At 45.7% G+C, this 15,899-nt stretch overlaps 1 protein-coding gene across 7 annotated transcripts in view; it reads left to right on the top strand.

Moving 5' to 3' along the window:
* The first annotated feature begins 5,651 nt into the window (after nucleotides 1-5,651).
* ARHGEF12 (Rho guanine nucleotide exchange factor 12) overlaps nucleotides 5,652-15,899 on the top strand; it is a 99,166-nt gene continuing 88,918 nt past the window's right edge. For 3 of the 7 annotated variants that reach the window (XM_008164532.4, XM_042851888.2, XM_042851887.2), the window contains exon 1: nucleotides 5,652-6,395. In XM_008164532.4, coding sequence (XP_008162754.2) covers nucleotides 6,364-6,395 — 32 coding nt within the window. In that variant the 5' untranslated portion in view covers nucleotides 5,652-6,363. Of the gene's footprint in view, nucleotides 6,396-11,053; nucleotides 11,175-15,899 lie in introns of those variants that run through there. The other 4 variants (XM_008164533.4, XM_042851889.2, XM_042851891.2 and 1 more) reach the window with 2 other exon arrangements.

Below are 15,899 nucleotides of genomic sequence, written 5' to 3'. Positions count from 1 at the left end.
TTTTTTTTAATTTAACGCTTTCTTAATATTTTTGAGAATAATACAAATGAAAACAACCAAACAGACCTCCAAAAGAAAGAGATGTTTATATTTATTCTACAATGAACGATGGAAAGGAAATGGCCAGAAATGTTATAAATACCTCAGCCAAATTGACAGGGGCATATACTGGCTACCAAAAATAAGGAAACTACAACTGGTCAAAAATTTTCAACATCTGAAATGTTAGGGAGAAATAATTCTTCAAAATTAGAATTTTGACAGCACATAAAAATAGAGTTTTGCACATTTTTCCTGTTTTTTCCCCAATTAGCTATAGAGCTATTATTTAAAAAAACCCGTTAAAAATGAAATTTTTGTCCAAATTTGATTTTTTGGGGGAAAACTTTGCAAAATGTTATTTTTCTGACTTTTTTACCACCTCCAAAAAAAGTTTCTAACTTACTGATCCAGATTCACTACTCATGTAAGTAGATCCAGCTCAAATAATTCTCCCAAAGTTGCTCTTGTGGTTGGTTTGGATTATTGTGTGTAGGGGCAGTTGGCATCTTAAAGGTCACAATGTACACAGGCACACCAACCAAACCACAATGGACCAGATCCTCAACTTGTGGACATTGCTTTTGCTCAGTTGAAGTCAATGGAATCATGACAATTTACATCAGCTGAGGGTCTGGCCTAGTGAATTCAGAGCTGAACCCTAGAGTGTCAGTGAACTGCACTGACTAGGTTTCCCATAAACTCCATAATCTGAAGTTTGATTAAAAGACTCATTGCAAACGTGTGGATCTCCTTTTAAAATGGGTCCCCTGGCTAGATGGGAGGTTTTCAGGTGGGAATTGTGATGCCGGGATGTTCCAGCAGATGGCAACAGGTTCCTAGTATGAGCCATAGAAGTAAGGTAGATTGGATCTCTTTCTTTTCTTTCCAGAAATAAACATTGCGTAACCATTTTGACTTGCGTTTGTATTTCCAGGAGTCCAATATAAAAGGCCTCAGAGGAGTCGTTCTTCTTATACCATGCTTTACTGCAACACCAGCTGAGGAGTTCTGGTCCATGGGACACACATCCTTCAATGAAAGAAGTTCCCAGTTCTTTGACACATTTACTTCTGGTCTGGACACTGGAGAATATGCTATACAGAACAACCTTGTATTGCCCTGGAGAAATGGATTAGATAACTTAATAGCCCTTTTCTGTTTCTAATCTATGTTTCTATGACGGTACTAACTGTAAATTGTAGGCTAAGTGAGGTTTTTATAGCCAAAAAAAAAATCTATTTTAATTGGTAGTGCACAGTGTAATTGCTTATTGATTTTAGCTGCTGGATTTCACATTGTTAAACTGCTCAAGCAGCAGAAACCTCATAAATAAACACAGGTATTAAATTAATAAACGTTACATTTGAAGGCATGCACCATTGGTTCCTAACAAAATCAACATTTGCTAAAAAGATAAACAGTACTTGCATAAGGGCTTGTTTTGATTAGATGTTTCCCTTCTTAATTGTTGAATTAAAAATTAAAATGTCTATGTGAACCATTAGGAGAGAACAGTGTCTTACATGGAAATTCGTACTTCTTCTTTATCGTGGGGGTGTGTTTGTAGAATGATTCTTTTAAACATTGAGGCAAGCCCTCAGCAGGTGTAAATCAATTTAGCTTCATTGATTTGGATGGACCTATGCAGATTTATTCCAGCTGAGGCTGTAATAATCCTTACTGTATGTGTGTATACACTTTCTTGTTACAGACATATTAAGATGGAACACCAGCAAATTACGAAGCATGTTCAGCAGGAATGCTGCTACCCGGCCAGCAACTGTGGTTGCCAAAAGCTTCGATGGCATGATAAGATCGCCAATGATGGGCCAAAAATGAAAATCCAGCCAGACCAACTTAAAGACCTAGCGAGTGATTGATCCAGGTATGGATTGATCTGCAAGGAGGCTATGGCCCCCTGAGATTGGTTATGATGCTGGTGATGTCTTCCTGTTGCTATTTGTTATTGTAATGTGATTATTTTGTCATGCACAATAAAATACGTTAAAGAAATAAAATAAAAGGACAACACAGCCTAATATGCAATTACCAGCCCTGACATAAAGCACGGGGTTTCCGAGAACCCCACCTTCTCTAAGATCATGACATCCGCATCATCAGCTGAAAGGAAATCACAAGGAAAATATAGATCTTCTTCGTGCCTATGCAAATGTCATGCATCATCTAGAGAATGGTTTCATTCCCCACTTCCCCTCTTGCAATGAATCGTTTTGAAAGAAGAAGTTAATTAGACACTAATACGGTCTCTTGGCTCACGCTAACCAGATCCCTGGTGAAAAACGTTATACCACAAGGTAAAACAGTACTGTAGCTTATTTACTGCATGGCACTGGGCTGTATCCCTAGTGATCTGGTAACAGGCCAGTGTCCTGAGTTGCTTTGGCCTCGCCACGAGCGTTTGATGCTTGCCAAAACGGTATGTACATCAATCCTGTGGCATTTGGTAAGAAAAGACTGATAGGCACTCCTGATACTCCTAAAGTATTGCTGCTAAGATCTTGAGTGTGGGAGACTAGGTGCTGCCACCAAACTTTGCTAATGGAGCAGTGCCATGCACCCATGGCATATTGCATGAACTCTTGCCAATTGGTAACCTGGTAATAGCTTGAATCCTTGGCAATATGACACATGGTAATGGAATTTCATGAACTTGTAGTATAGGGGTAATAATCTTTGGCACTTAATAACATGGCACTTGGGTGGATGCTTGGTACCAATAGGGGTGGGGATGAGGAGGAGTGGTGGGTATGTAGGGTTAGATAATACAGAACTCAGCTGCTGGGTTTATTGTTATTATTTATGGTGTGCTGCCTGTACAGTCTGTGCTACCAGACATTAACAATAGAGTTTAGACACAAACAGGACCAGGTGGGCAAACTGATGCGCAAATTTTAAACCTCTCCCCAAGCCTAGTATATTCTATAAATGCTGGGGGGACCATAAAACGATGTGTCAGGGAAGCTGTAGTTTTAGGGACTGAAGAGATGGGGATTGTTTGGGAAACAAGCGAGGGAGAACCATGTCCCTGAAAGTTTAATTGTGAGAATGGGCATTAGGGTTAATTTATGGCTTGATCCTGTAGGGGACAAGGGTGCACAGCTCCCTTCTGGTCTATCGGCAGTAGTAGGTTTTCTCCCCACCCACAGGACTAACTCCCAGTGAAACAATCAGAAAACCAAGCATCCAAGACCAGAAGGTACCACTAGAGTTCATCCAGTTTTCCCTCCTGTTTATCACGGGCCACTACCACCCCCTGCACCCTCCCAGCAAGCCCCCAAACCAGAATTAGCCCAAAGTATTACACCGCTCAGGCAACAAAACTATTAGGTGTCATCTGCAGAGAAGAGGAGGGCTCAAGGTGCAACCAAAGCCCCTGCAAGGGCCGAGAATTGATTAAATGTGATATACCCAGATGAGGGGCATTAGCACTGTGATGTATAGCCACAAAAAGCTCTGGTAATTACAGCATCCTATTATTCCTATTCCTACTTTGGTACTGTGGGTACCCTCTTATTTTAGTTTATGTATTTACTTATCACACAATGGTTCTCCACTGCCACAATTTCACACTTTACAGAGCATCAGCTACAGCAATAGACTCTCCCTGTCCCAAAGAGCCAATGAGCTGCGTAAGACATGACAAAACCAAGCATAGGGTAGCTGTTCAGAAAAGGGAGGGTGTGGGTGGATAGAAATGGGGAAAGGAGGGATAGTTTGACGAAGTGTAGCTTAAGGGAGAGCTTTGAAGGCGGCAAGAGAAATATTTTTAGCAAATGGTAATACAGCTCACTGGAAGGAAACAGCTATTAATACTTAGTTCTTAGAATAGGACAGAAAATCCATTTACTGTCTGGGAAGCCATCAAGGCTGCAATTTCCAATGGGGGTAATTGATTCAGGGTGTCTCCAGTTTTGGGCACTCCCCACCCCTGGAGACACCTTGGGGCCTGATTCTTCAGAGGTGCTAGCAACTCCAACTCAATTCAATGGGAGCAACATTAAATATGGAGATTGAGAGCCTAACTTTAGGCATCTATTTTATGTCTGAAAACTTTGCCCATCAGTGGGAGGGGAAAGAGTTTCCTAGGCACCGATTCTCCCCCCCCCCCCAAAAAAAATCACCATGGAGTCAATCTTTTTGCCTTTATTAGGGATAAGGTGGGGCGGCTATCTCTGCCGTGAATTAGGATGGGAAGATCCCAGCTCTTCAGTGCATGGGGGGGCGGAGAGGGGAGGGAATCTCATCTCTTCAGTGCATTCCGGAGGGGTGTGGAGAGTTTCTGGCTCTACATTGCATTGGGGTGGGGGAAATCCCTTTGCTTCAGGGCATTTGGGATGTGGGGGGTCCACATCTGCATATGATTGAGGTGGGGGAATCCCCTCTCCTCAGTGCATTCAGTGCTAGTGGTATCTTCTGGTCTTAGATACTGTGCCTCAGTTGCCCATCGTTTCATTGGGAGTGCGTTCAGGGGCGAGGATGCCTTTTACTCCAGGGGTAGTTGATAGGTGGACCATGGGCCAAATCAGGACCGCCAGATGCTTTTGAATGGACCCTGACATCTTTTATTTCCTTATTATCATGATTGGGTTTTTATTATTATTATTATTTTCTCTGGAGTCTTGACCTGGACTAGACCTTGACTAAGAAATGTGCACCTTTGACTACCCTTGCTTTATTGCATTGCATTGGGGTGGAGGGATTACTTCTCTTCAGTGCACTGGGGTGGTCGTGGGTTTCCCTATCCGCACTGCCTTGGGGAGGGGTCCCTTTTCTACCCAGCTTTAGGGATGGGGAAGGTTCTTTCAGACCCCTTCAGTACTGTGCACTGGGGGCTCCCGTGTCCCTCCTCTCCAGTATGCTGGGTGGGGGAGCGTGGCATCCCCTGCAGTGTGTATAAGGGGTTCCCCCCGCCTCTCTCTCTCGGGCTGTGTGTAGCGAGGGACTCCTTTGCCAGCCCAGCTCCCGGCGGAGGCGCCGGGCAGGGCGGTGAGGCGATCGGCGCAGGGATCCGCGCGGGGGGGGGGGAGGGTGACGCGGCTCCCAGAAGTAAGAGACACACAAAAAAGCCGCCGCAGCCCGGGGCGGGGGATCGGAACCGGACCCGAACCGGACCGGCTCCCCCGCGACACCCGCCGGGCTCTGAGCCGGGCCGGGAGCCCCGAGAGCCGCAGCGGGCCAGGGACGAGCCGGGCGGAACCGGAGCAGCCAGGACCGGGCTCCCGGAGCGGCCCGAGCCCCCCGGCCGGCGAGAGCACCGAACCGGACCGGCCGAGGCGGCGGCCCCGAGCTGGGAGCGGGCGCAGAGCCCCCGACGGGCCGAACCGGGCCGGAGACCCCGCTCCTCCAGGCCGCGGGGCCAGACCCCGCTCGGACCGGACACCGAACCGGGCCAGGATCCGGGGACCGGACGGAGAGACCCAAGTGGGCCGCGCTACCGAACCGGGCCCGGACCGCGGGGAGCGGCGGGGCCCGAGATCCCGGCGAGCGGACCTGACCCGGGGACCCCCCCGCCCCGCAGGGGAAGCGGAGCCCAGCCCGGCTGGAGGAGATGGAGCCCTGAGAGCCGCCGGCCGGCACCGCGGGGCCTAGGGGGACACCGGCAGCCGCTGCTCCGGGGGGACATGGGCCCCGCTCTGCGCCCCCAGGAGGAGAGGCAGCCGCGGGCGCGGGGGGGCTGTGAGCCGCACCCCGGCACCCCCAGATAAGGGACCCCGACGTCTGGAGGGGGCACCCCGAGAGTGACCGGTCGCGGGGCACCCCCTATAATCCCATAATAGGGTTGTGTAGGCTTCCCTATAGGTCAGGGTGTGTATAAGTACCCCCCCTAATCCATAGGATTACCCACCCTGGTGATTTGGGAGTGGAGCCCTGTCACCCCAGGGAAGGTAAATAGAGGACCAGATACCCTTGTAGGGCCCAGTTAACAAAGGCGTCTCTTAGGCTCAAATCAGGATCTCCCCATAACCACCCTTTCCCCGGCATTTAAAGGTTTGGACCCTCTGAGGATCTATCACGTTTGAAGATTTTTTTCTCTTCCTTTTGGGAAATTTTTGCCCCTGGGAGAACTTGTGTGTGTTGTTGGATTATTTTTTTTTTTAAGAGTCCCTTTGATCTGGATATTCTGGTTGACTGAGCGAAGGTGTTTTTGAACTGAATTTGCCTTCTGTGCATGTCTCTTCTGGAGCAAGGCTGGATCTCAAACACTGCTTTATGTGTGGGGGGCAACATATGTGGGGAGATCCCTGCGAGAATAGTAAAATGCAAATTGGATAAAAAGACGACTCCTTGCCCAGGGCTCCAATGAGTGGCACACAGTCCACAATCACGGACAGGTTAGTATGAAACAGGATTTTATTAAACAAAAAACCCGTTTCCCTGCTCCAAAGTTGGCCTTCTTTTTGGGTTTAGTGACAGCATGAAAGGTTGGGAGGGGTTGACAGGATCAGGAAAGTGAGAGTAAATTGATTTTGGAATCAGTAAATATTCCTGAGCAATTGAAATTAACCCAACATTTAAAACAGCTAATCCATATCTGTAGGAATTAAGGGATCCTCTTTCAGCCTCAGAGTTAAAGGGTCAAAGTACCCAAGACAGTCAGGTAAAATTAAGGGTTGGGGCTTCCTGGCAAGGGGATGTAATTTAGGCTACAAACATTTTGTGTATTAGGTGTATGTATATATCTATATCTATTCTTTATTGGGTCTGCAAGTTACAGTCATTCAGGGAAAGGTCACTTCAGGTGAAGACAGGATCCATACCTGATCAACAGGTATGTCTACCCAGGTGTCTACTGTATCATAGTGGTGTTTTCCAATTGTCTCCTTCAGTGACTTCTTCATTCTCTTGGCTTCTGTGTAAAACATCATTTTACTCTCTGGCAGTTTTTGTGCCTTTTCATCTTTACTGGGTTCTTCAGGGATGGGCTGGAATGTTGCTCTCTGTTAGGAGAGATTTGGATGGTATAAGAGCCATCGGATAATTCCACACAAACTTTCCATATGCGTTTGAGACAGTAGCATGTTGTGAAGGAAGGAGAGCATTTAAGTTGTATTTCCATTTCTAGGCAATCAGGAAAAATGTCTTCTCTGAGGTTTTCAGACAAGATAACTTATTTTAGTGCATAGGTGTGTGTGTTTGGAAGCAATGACATAAAATGATAGCAGAACTGTGTGAGGTTTGGACCACTTGGGCCTCATGTGATCTGTACATCAGTTTTGAAGCAGCTGAGACAGGAGCATGATTCAGTTTCCAGTATCTGAGAGTAGCCTTGTAGATTCCAAAGGTGGGCAGAAGAGACACTGAGCCTGATTCTCATGTACATTAAGCCTTTTTACACTATTTTAGGAGTGTAAAGGGGCCTTAATGGGTGCTAAACTGCCTGAGTAGCATAAAGGGGCCTTGATGTAAACAAGAATCAGGTCCACTATGTTCTGTTTATCATCTTTGTTTTCAGAATATTGAGCATTTGCAATTAATTTTTGCAATATTCATTTTTTTCTAGTGTGATAGGTGGGACTGTAACCGCTATACTGTGAATGCTGACTTGTTTTTCTTTTACAGAGCATGTGCATTAACACTGAATTGCATATTTCTATGAGTGCTGTAACGTACCATTTTCATACACAGCAAGGAGAGTTCTGTCATATATATTTCAAAGAAATGCGTTCCCTAAAACAACTTAAAAGACATCATAGGGATAGCTAGGTACTGGATCTAGGGTTTACACCATACACAGTTCAGTTCAATGGCTCTCAGCACCCCCACTATTTAAAAAAAAAAAAAAATTGTTCCAGCACCTCTGTAGGGACAATAGGCTCTTCACACCAAAAAAGAAATTCAATTGCTGAATGTGAAGGGGATACATGAAGGCAGGGGATTTGGTTGTTAATAAAACAAAAAATATTTTCCATCACTGAGTTAGAACGGCCAGTACAAAAACATAAGCACTTCCACTTCCTGCTGCTTTGTCATGTCCCAGGCATGTTTGTGTGCAGTATTCAATTAAAAGCTTTGAATAAAAATATGAATGCTGGGAAAAGAGGTTGGCTTGACAGCCCTGGAGACTAAAGCTTTCTATCATGACCGAGTACAGCATGGGCGATGGCAGGTTGGGGAGGCTTGTCCTTTGCCTTGCCACTCTGCCTCACCTCTGACCCGGAGGAACCCTTGAGCTAATGGCGAGAGGGTAATTCAGTCTTCATGGCCCATTTGTTCCTTGGCTGAGACAGTTGACAAAGTGCCAAATGTGACGGTGTGTTCTCGTGATCTGGATATCCGCTCACTAGGAATTGGAATGAGACCACGCATGCATTCATTCATGTGTGGCACCAAACACCCTCAAATGGTGGTCTTTTTGGCCACCCTGTCCTGGCAACCTAGCGGTGAAAGGCTCTCTGTCCCATTAGGGTAAAGAAATTTATATTCCCTTTTTATGTCTTGCTGCTAATTGTGGGAATACAAAGCAGGTGCAGCCTAAGTGCAGGTCACTAGGCCTACAGAATATAAAAGCATATTCCGGGTTTAAGTCTTTCTGGTTGCCAGTGATGTTTATTAGCCTGGATTTTTCACTCTTTCATGGAGTGCCTTTTTAAAAGTTCAGACATCCACACGTGTGCCAAATAGAAACATGAACATAGCAGGGAGGGCATTATGAGCCAACATCCTTCTCAGTTTGTGTTTATGAGCCTTTTGCATACTGATCGCTTCTTAAATACCTATTAGGGAAAAGATCTACTGTCCATATGCATAATCTCCTTCACTCCCCCGCCCCCAACTGATTTAGCAGTGACCACCTTGAATTTTATTTGTGATATCTGATTGACATTCTTTTTGTGCAGGGTTACACTGGCTGTCGTGCTCACAGCTCTTGCTGTTGATCTCATTTCTGGCACTAGTTTACAAGTTAGGCCAAAGATAGGAATAGTCAGTTTCAGTGCTGCTCCAGTGACAACAGGCCAAATTGCAAAAACCAGCCAGCCCTCTCCTTTTTCTTTGTCCCATAGCTCCTTCTGTTTAAGACACTCGGAGGATTCCAGATATTCCTGCAACTGCATCTGGGTCTGCTCAGGTATGCAATGCAGCCAATTTGTGTTGGCCCAGTTTGAGATGTCGGTTTCTCTCAAAAGGCATCAGCCCAGCTCTGTTTAATCAGAGGTGTTTTGCATCTGTTCTAACCCACCAAAGTAGGAGTGTTTCCTACAGGACATTTTCTAGCATATTTTCCCCCAGTGTATAAATGTCTCAAGAAAACACTAGGTGTTGAGTTAAATGAATTTATAAGAAATCCTGAGACTGGTCAGCGAGTTAACTCCTTATCTTCAAAGCTATCCTGAAAAGAAGATGGAAATATCTGGGACATGTTAAGAATGAAGCCAGAGCATCTGTGCTATTGGACTACTGGAGAAGGGGGCAACTGAAAGAATCCTTGTGTCAAACAATACTTGGAGAGAGAATTTGCGGGATTTAATGACTTAGAGCGGTGGTTTTCAAACTTTTTTTTTTTTCCTGGCGACACAGTTGAAGAAAATTGTTTGCCCATGACCCAATGGAGCTGGGGATGAGGGGTTTGGAGTGTGGGAGGGGGTCAGGGCTGGGGCAGAGGATTGGGGTGTGGGGGGTAAGGGCTGTGGGGTGGGGCTGGGAATGAGGGGTTCAAGGGCTGGGAGGGGGCTCTGGGTTTGGGGGGGCTCAGGGCTGGGGAAGAGGGTTGGGGTGCAGGAGGAGGGCAGGACTCTGGGCTGGGGGTGCAGGCTCGGGTGGGGCTAGGGATGAGGGGTTTGGGGTGCAGGAAGGGGTCTCTGGGGGCTTAGGGCTGGAACAGGAGATTGGAGCGTGGGCTTACCTCAAGTGGCTCCTGGTCAGGAGTGCAGCATGGGTGCTAAGGCAGGCTTCCTGCCTGTCCTGACATTGCAGACCACACTGAGCCCCGGAATCGACCAGCAGCAGCAGGTCCAGCTCCTAGGCGGAGGTATGCAAGCGGCTCAGTGAGTCTCTTCCATAGGCACTCCCCCTCCTCCCCCCAGCTCCATGAGAGTGCAGAGCCTGTGCTCAGGGTGGGGTCAGCGTGCGGAGCCCTGACCCCCCCCCCCCCAACCCCCAGGAGCCAAACCTGGTGCTGGCCACTTACGGGATGCAGCGCGGTGTCGGAACAGGTAGGGACTAGCCTGCCGTAACCGGACAGCACAGCTGATGGGACTTCTACCGGCCCGGTCGGTGGTGCTGACCAGAGCCGCCGTGACCCAGTGCCTTACATTCCACAACCCAGTACTGGCTCATGACCCACAGTTTGAAAAACACTGAACTAGAGGACATGCAAAGAGTGTGCCAAGATAGATAGGGATAATGGCACCTTGTTTGTGCCCTAAATGACCTCTCATGGCCTGGGAAGGATTCAGAAGCTTAAATACACCAAACAAGGCTTCCCTCCCCTTCCTCTTTTGGGAGACTATTAAACAGCCTAGATTTTCTCTCTTCGTGATTGAATCCTGCCACCGGTTGGACTATATGAAACAATTTCCCTTCATCCTTGGAAATGATCATGCACCCTTCACTTAATTATCTTTTAACCAGGCTGTGCATATTTAGCTCTTTCATTGCTTCCAGTCTTTCACTGTTGATTCAATTCCTTGCCGAGTTGTCACAGTTGTTCTGGTACTGAATGGTTTTGGCTTGGTGATATTCTGTTAGTGTTTCCAACTGTCGGGTCAGTCCTAGGCTAAGATTAGATGTGTGTGTGTGTTGGGTTTCTTCCTTCTGTTGTTTCTCTCAGGGTTGTAGGCTCTTCAGAGTCCCTCTGACTCAAACTAAAATCAAACAGGCTGGCTTTGGGCGTAGCTCTCTTGCCGTTTGTGGCAGGCGACACATGGCTGAGCAAGATAAGGGTTTTATTCTTAGCAGGGACTGCTGGGACTGGGTTGGAACTCAGCAACTTGCAGGCTGTGATTGGTCACTTAATGATTATCAGAACCTTGTTGTAGCTTCTTATAATGCTGCAGAAACGTTTGGATGTAGTTGTTTTTCCTTTTTTGTAACCCAGTTCCTACATTTTTCTTCCTGCGGCCGCTCCAGCCATATTGGAGCAAGGAGATTGCATGGTTACATGGACTGTGCAGGTTTGTGTGTGTGTGGTGGCTCAAGTACTGTAAAGAATGTAGATATTTTGTAAGAAGTGAGTGTCCGTGTTTCTATGCGATTGCTGTCAAATAGGTTTTATTTATAATAGTGCCCTAGCCTGTGCTACCATAATTGTAAAATAAGGCGGGGAGGGGGTATAATTTACACATAATTATCCTTGTGAAGCTTTTAATTGTTGATTTTTTTTTCTCATCACTTGATATTAAAGTAAACCTTAATTGTTTCTAATCCGCTTAGATGTGCTTCCCCTCTCTGAGTGTTTAGATGTCCCCTTGGTAGTTGGGACATTTTTTTTTTTTTTTTTTTTTTTTTTTTTTTGCCAAATCGTGGCAAAATAACCCCTCCTCCTCTTTTTCTCTCTCTGAAATTCAGGGCCTTCTCTGCAACAGTGTTACTGAATAGCTAGCTACACTTACAATTTGCACAGTGAAAAGCAACAGAGGGTCCTGTGGCACCTTTGAGACTAACAGAAGTATTGGGAGCATAAGCTTTTGTGGGTAAGAACCTCACTTCTTCAAATGCAAGAAGTGGAAGTCTTGCATTTGAAGAAGTGAGGTTCTTACCCACGAAAGCTTATGCTCCCAACACTTCTGTTAGTCTCAAAGGTGCCACAGGACCCTCTGTTGCTTTTTACAGATTCAGACTAACACGGCTACCCCTCTGATAATTTGCACAGTGTTCATTTCATTTATTTTTTTCAACATTGTCCCTTAAATCTAGTACTCTCACAAGATAGATGTCATTGAAGCCTTCCTTCTTAGTTATAGGGTGGCCAGTTGCATACAGGCATTGGTGCAAGCTTTCTTGTGCTGTCCAGTATTGTCGCCATTTCATTTTGAGTATGAGGTGATAGTCTCTGTGCTTGCTTATTGTATTCTGCACTTTTATTGAAGCTGTCGGGATAGGGTGCCAGTTGTGATGTGTGCTGTTGGCTAGGGGATAGACAGGAACCACAATGTCTTTTGCTACAGAGACTGAAAGTGAGGCAAGCTTGATTTTCTAGTTTTAATAGAGCTGGGAACATCTATTGTGGTTATTTCGCTGGAGGCAGGAATAGCATGCAATGTGTTAGCCAAAGATATATAATTCTCTCTGTGAGTAACTCCTATTGTGACATAAATGAATGCTGCTTAGGGAGGTCTGAATGGCTCTGGAACTGCGATGTGATGTAAAGCTTTCCCCTTCTAGATCTCTTTGCATCCAGCCCAGGTCTGCAGGAATCAGGGCCTGGAACACTGACCAGACCCCACTTAGCCAGAGGTAGAAACAAAAGCCTTGAAGGATGATAGAGCTATCGTTAATGTCCAGAGACGCCCAGCCCCATACCCGGCTGCTGTGATTCCTGCCAGGTGAAGTCCTTGGACCCTGCTCGGGGGCTCTGGCTTATAGTGTGGAATAAATTTGAAACTCCCCATGGCCTCTGGAAGACAGAGGAACTCTTTCACTTTTCCACCCGTATCTCATCTAGTCTAAAAAGATACTTATGCTGCTCTTATCACTATAGTATTTGAGCGCCTTCCAGCAGTGCATTAGATGACATGACCTATCATGTATGGTTGATTCTCTCTCTTACAGTTCTCCCCTGGGGAGAGGATATGTGCAGTGGAGTGTTTTGTTTTGGGAAGGTGTGGGTGGTTTTTTTTTTTTTTTTTTAAATGTCCGCTCTCTTCTGACTGTGTTAGAGAAGGCAGGAAGCAGGAGTGTGCCTTGCACTTGGAGCAGAAGGTGGTGAGGTTTGTGAGAGTCCTCAACGCTTGTGGGATTTCATTCTACAATGTCAGACCAGCCCCCGAGAAAGCTCTGTTTCCTGCACAGATGAACTTTACCCATGTGGTATAAAGTGCCATTGTGCCTGTGGACTGGAGATGTTGACCATGAGCTTCATTCCAGAGCTTTACGCAGTCTTTTAGTTATGCTGGGCTCAAGCCATTGAGCACCTTGAAGGTAAGAACCAGACCTTGAACTTGAGTCCATATTCTGTCGGAAGCCAGTGGAGAAACTGATGGGCAGGTTTGATGTGCTTGCAATAGCTTAAGCTGCTAGGGAGGTGTGCTGCAGAATTCGTTCCTAGCTGGAGTTTCCTAAGAACTGATGGCTTCATGCCCCTCTGTGTCCTAGTCTTCTGAATGCTTCAGGATGAGGGGTCCACAACTCTACTTCACCACTTCAGCCTTCTTTTTATGGGTCTTCCTATTCAGTGAGGAGCTTTGGTGTCTGTTTCTGCAGCTGCTCATAACATTCCCAAGCAGAATCAGAGTGGATTTGACAGGAGTCTGGACAGTTCCACTGCTATCCACAATGTTCGTAGTAGCATCATTTGAGCTATGACAGGTGTCCACGTCGCAAAAAACCAACCCTCCGAAACCATCAGCACAGTTGACACTAACCAGGCACTCTACTAACAGCATCAGGAGCAAGGCCATGGTTTACCTTGGTAATAGGGACTGATTTCCCCACTCGTACCTTAAGGTGTGGCTCTCGCGTTAGAGGGGAAATATATTGGCAGGGCTGTTTCAAGTACAAGTTTGGACTTCTGCTGCAGATGGTGTTGGTGCTCTGTGCATAAAAAGAAGCCTTCAGTCTCCAGGGCTGTCAAGTCGTTACCTTTCACCAGCACTAAATTCTTATTAATAAGGATTATACTGGTATATCCTCCTTGTGCTTCTAGATTCGGGAACATAATGCAGTTGACATATTGCATGGTGATATGTAACTTGCGTTTGTTACGCTGATCATTTTCTCATGATCAGTGAGTTTCTTGTAGCAGCCTCCCATTAGTATTGCTAAAAATTCAGAAGCTTTACTCCCGGTTAAGGCCATGTAATACAGCTGTAGCGTCCTAGTGTAGACGCTAACTACTGTGACAGAGGAGGGAGTTTTTCTGTCACTGTACGGATTTCACCTTCCACAAAAATGGTAGCTAGGTTGATGGAAGCTGCATCTGCACCAGGGCTTAGGTCGGCCTAGCTACGGTGCACTGGGGTATGAATATTTCACACCCCTGAGCACTGTTGTTGTGTTGACCTAACTTTTACATGTAGAGCAGGCCAAAGAACACCCTCCTCCCATTATCTATTTTGCAAGGTCTGGGTTTATGTATGTAAGAGGGGCCAATAAGAATTCAGAGAGACAAACCCTTTTTTCGAGCCAGGGCAGCAATTCTGCATGTATTGTCACTCTACAATCCTGTCCTGGAAATAACCATTAGGCTTTAAAAACATATATCAAATTTAAAATCTCACTTTAACAAAACTAAGGCCCTTAATTATTCCAAAGACTGAATGCAGATATTGTCTCCACATAAAAATAGCGGCCTGACAATGAGGAGGAGAGGGAAGGGATGCAAGGCTTTTTATAAGTAAAACAAGAAAGGGGTATAACGCATATAGAGATGTAGTAAACAATGAAAAGGGGGAAGGCATAGAATGTAAAACAGGCCACCACGAGCTATAGAAATCAAGCAACAGGCTTAGAACAGAAGAGCAAATAAAGAAAAAGGCAGGAAGAGACTGTTGGTTTGTTTTTTAATTTTGTGTTTGTGTTAAACACAAAAAATAAAATAAAACCATGTATATTTTTAAAACAAGCATGGCAGGAAAAGGCATTGTCCTCAGTTTACATTTAAATGTAAACACAATTATAACTAGTAAAACCAAAACAAACGGTATTAAACACAAACTGTGGAGTAAACAAACTGTGCGCCAAACATCCCCACTTCTGTCCCTTCCTTTTGCGCTGCATCCCTTTTCCCCACCCTTTCCCCGTCTGTGTTTTGTCTGTTTGGTGTGCAAGCCCATTTGGCAGGAACCTGGTCGTCTTGCATATCTGTGCAGCTCACCTAGCAATGTTTGACCCTATGGACATGATGTTGCTGCTTTTATTTGTTGGCAAACTCTTAGAATTTGTCCACTGAGCTATTTTGAGCTTTGCTTTTGGATCCTTTAACTTTTGGGTTCTTCCGTGTAAATTAGACTGAATTAAGAAAGTCACTCTCCAAAACTGAGACCGCGAATGACCAGTGTTGTCCACGGGGCTGAGTATCCAAGCTGGAAAAGGCATTGATTTATTGCAGGTGGGCTCCCACACATTACCCAGAACTAGATTAGAACTTGAACTGTCGCTAATCTCATCAATCAGGGTCATTATTGTGTTTGTCAGTTACGTGTTGTCAAGTGTCCTGCTGATTATGGCTGAAGTGTTGCTGTGTCTGTCAGAAACACAGTGTCCACTGGGTGAACCTATGGATTGCAACAGGACGTGCTGATTTGTAGAGGCTCAAAGTGCATCTCCCATTTGTTTAAACAACTCAGCAAAATTATGGCATTTATGGTCTGAACTCACTGGCGATGTAGAAGATGTGGCATGAAGTGTGAGGTGTGAATTAACCAAAAGGGCCTGCCTTGGTGCAGATAATGAGGCTGCAGGATTTGTGCTAGCTGCCAAAGGGAGAATCCCAGGACAATGGAGTGTCTAGCCTAGCTTATACCCACATGAACAAGGTGTAGTTTTGCTGGGGCTGGACATTTGAGTTGGTTCAATCCGCTTCTGAGCTCTTCAAGTGTGTGCTTCAGACTTTAAGAAATAGATGGGGGAAATTTGACTCTTCTTATCTAAGTAATGTTTCTCTTTAAAGCTGTGTGCACCAGTCCAGCTAACACAGTTCCTGTTTATCTATGAAACTGATCTGAAGTTCGTCTGTAGGC

Source organism: Chrysemys picta, chromosome 16, assembly GCF_011386835.1.
Source record: "Chrysemys picta bellii isolate R12L10 chromosome 16, ASM1138683v2, whole genome shotgun sequence".
Taxonomy (NCBI): Eukaryota; Metazoa; Chordata; order Testudines; family Emydidae; genus Chrysemys; species Chrysemys picta.
The sequence above is the reverse complement of the archived record's forward strand: the minus strand, read 5'-3'. Positions and strand labels throughout refer to the sequence as shown.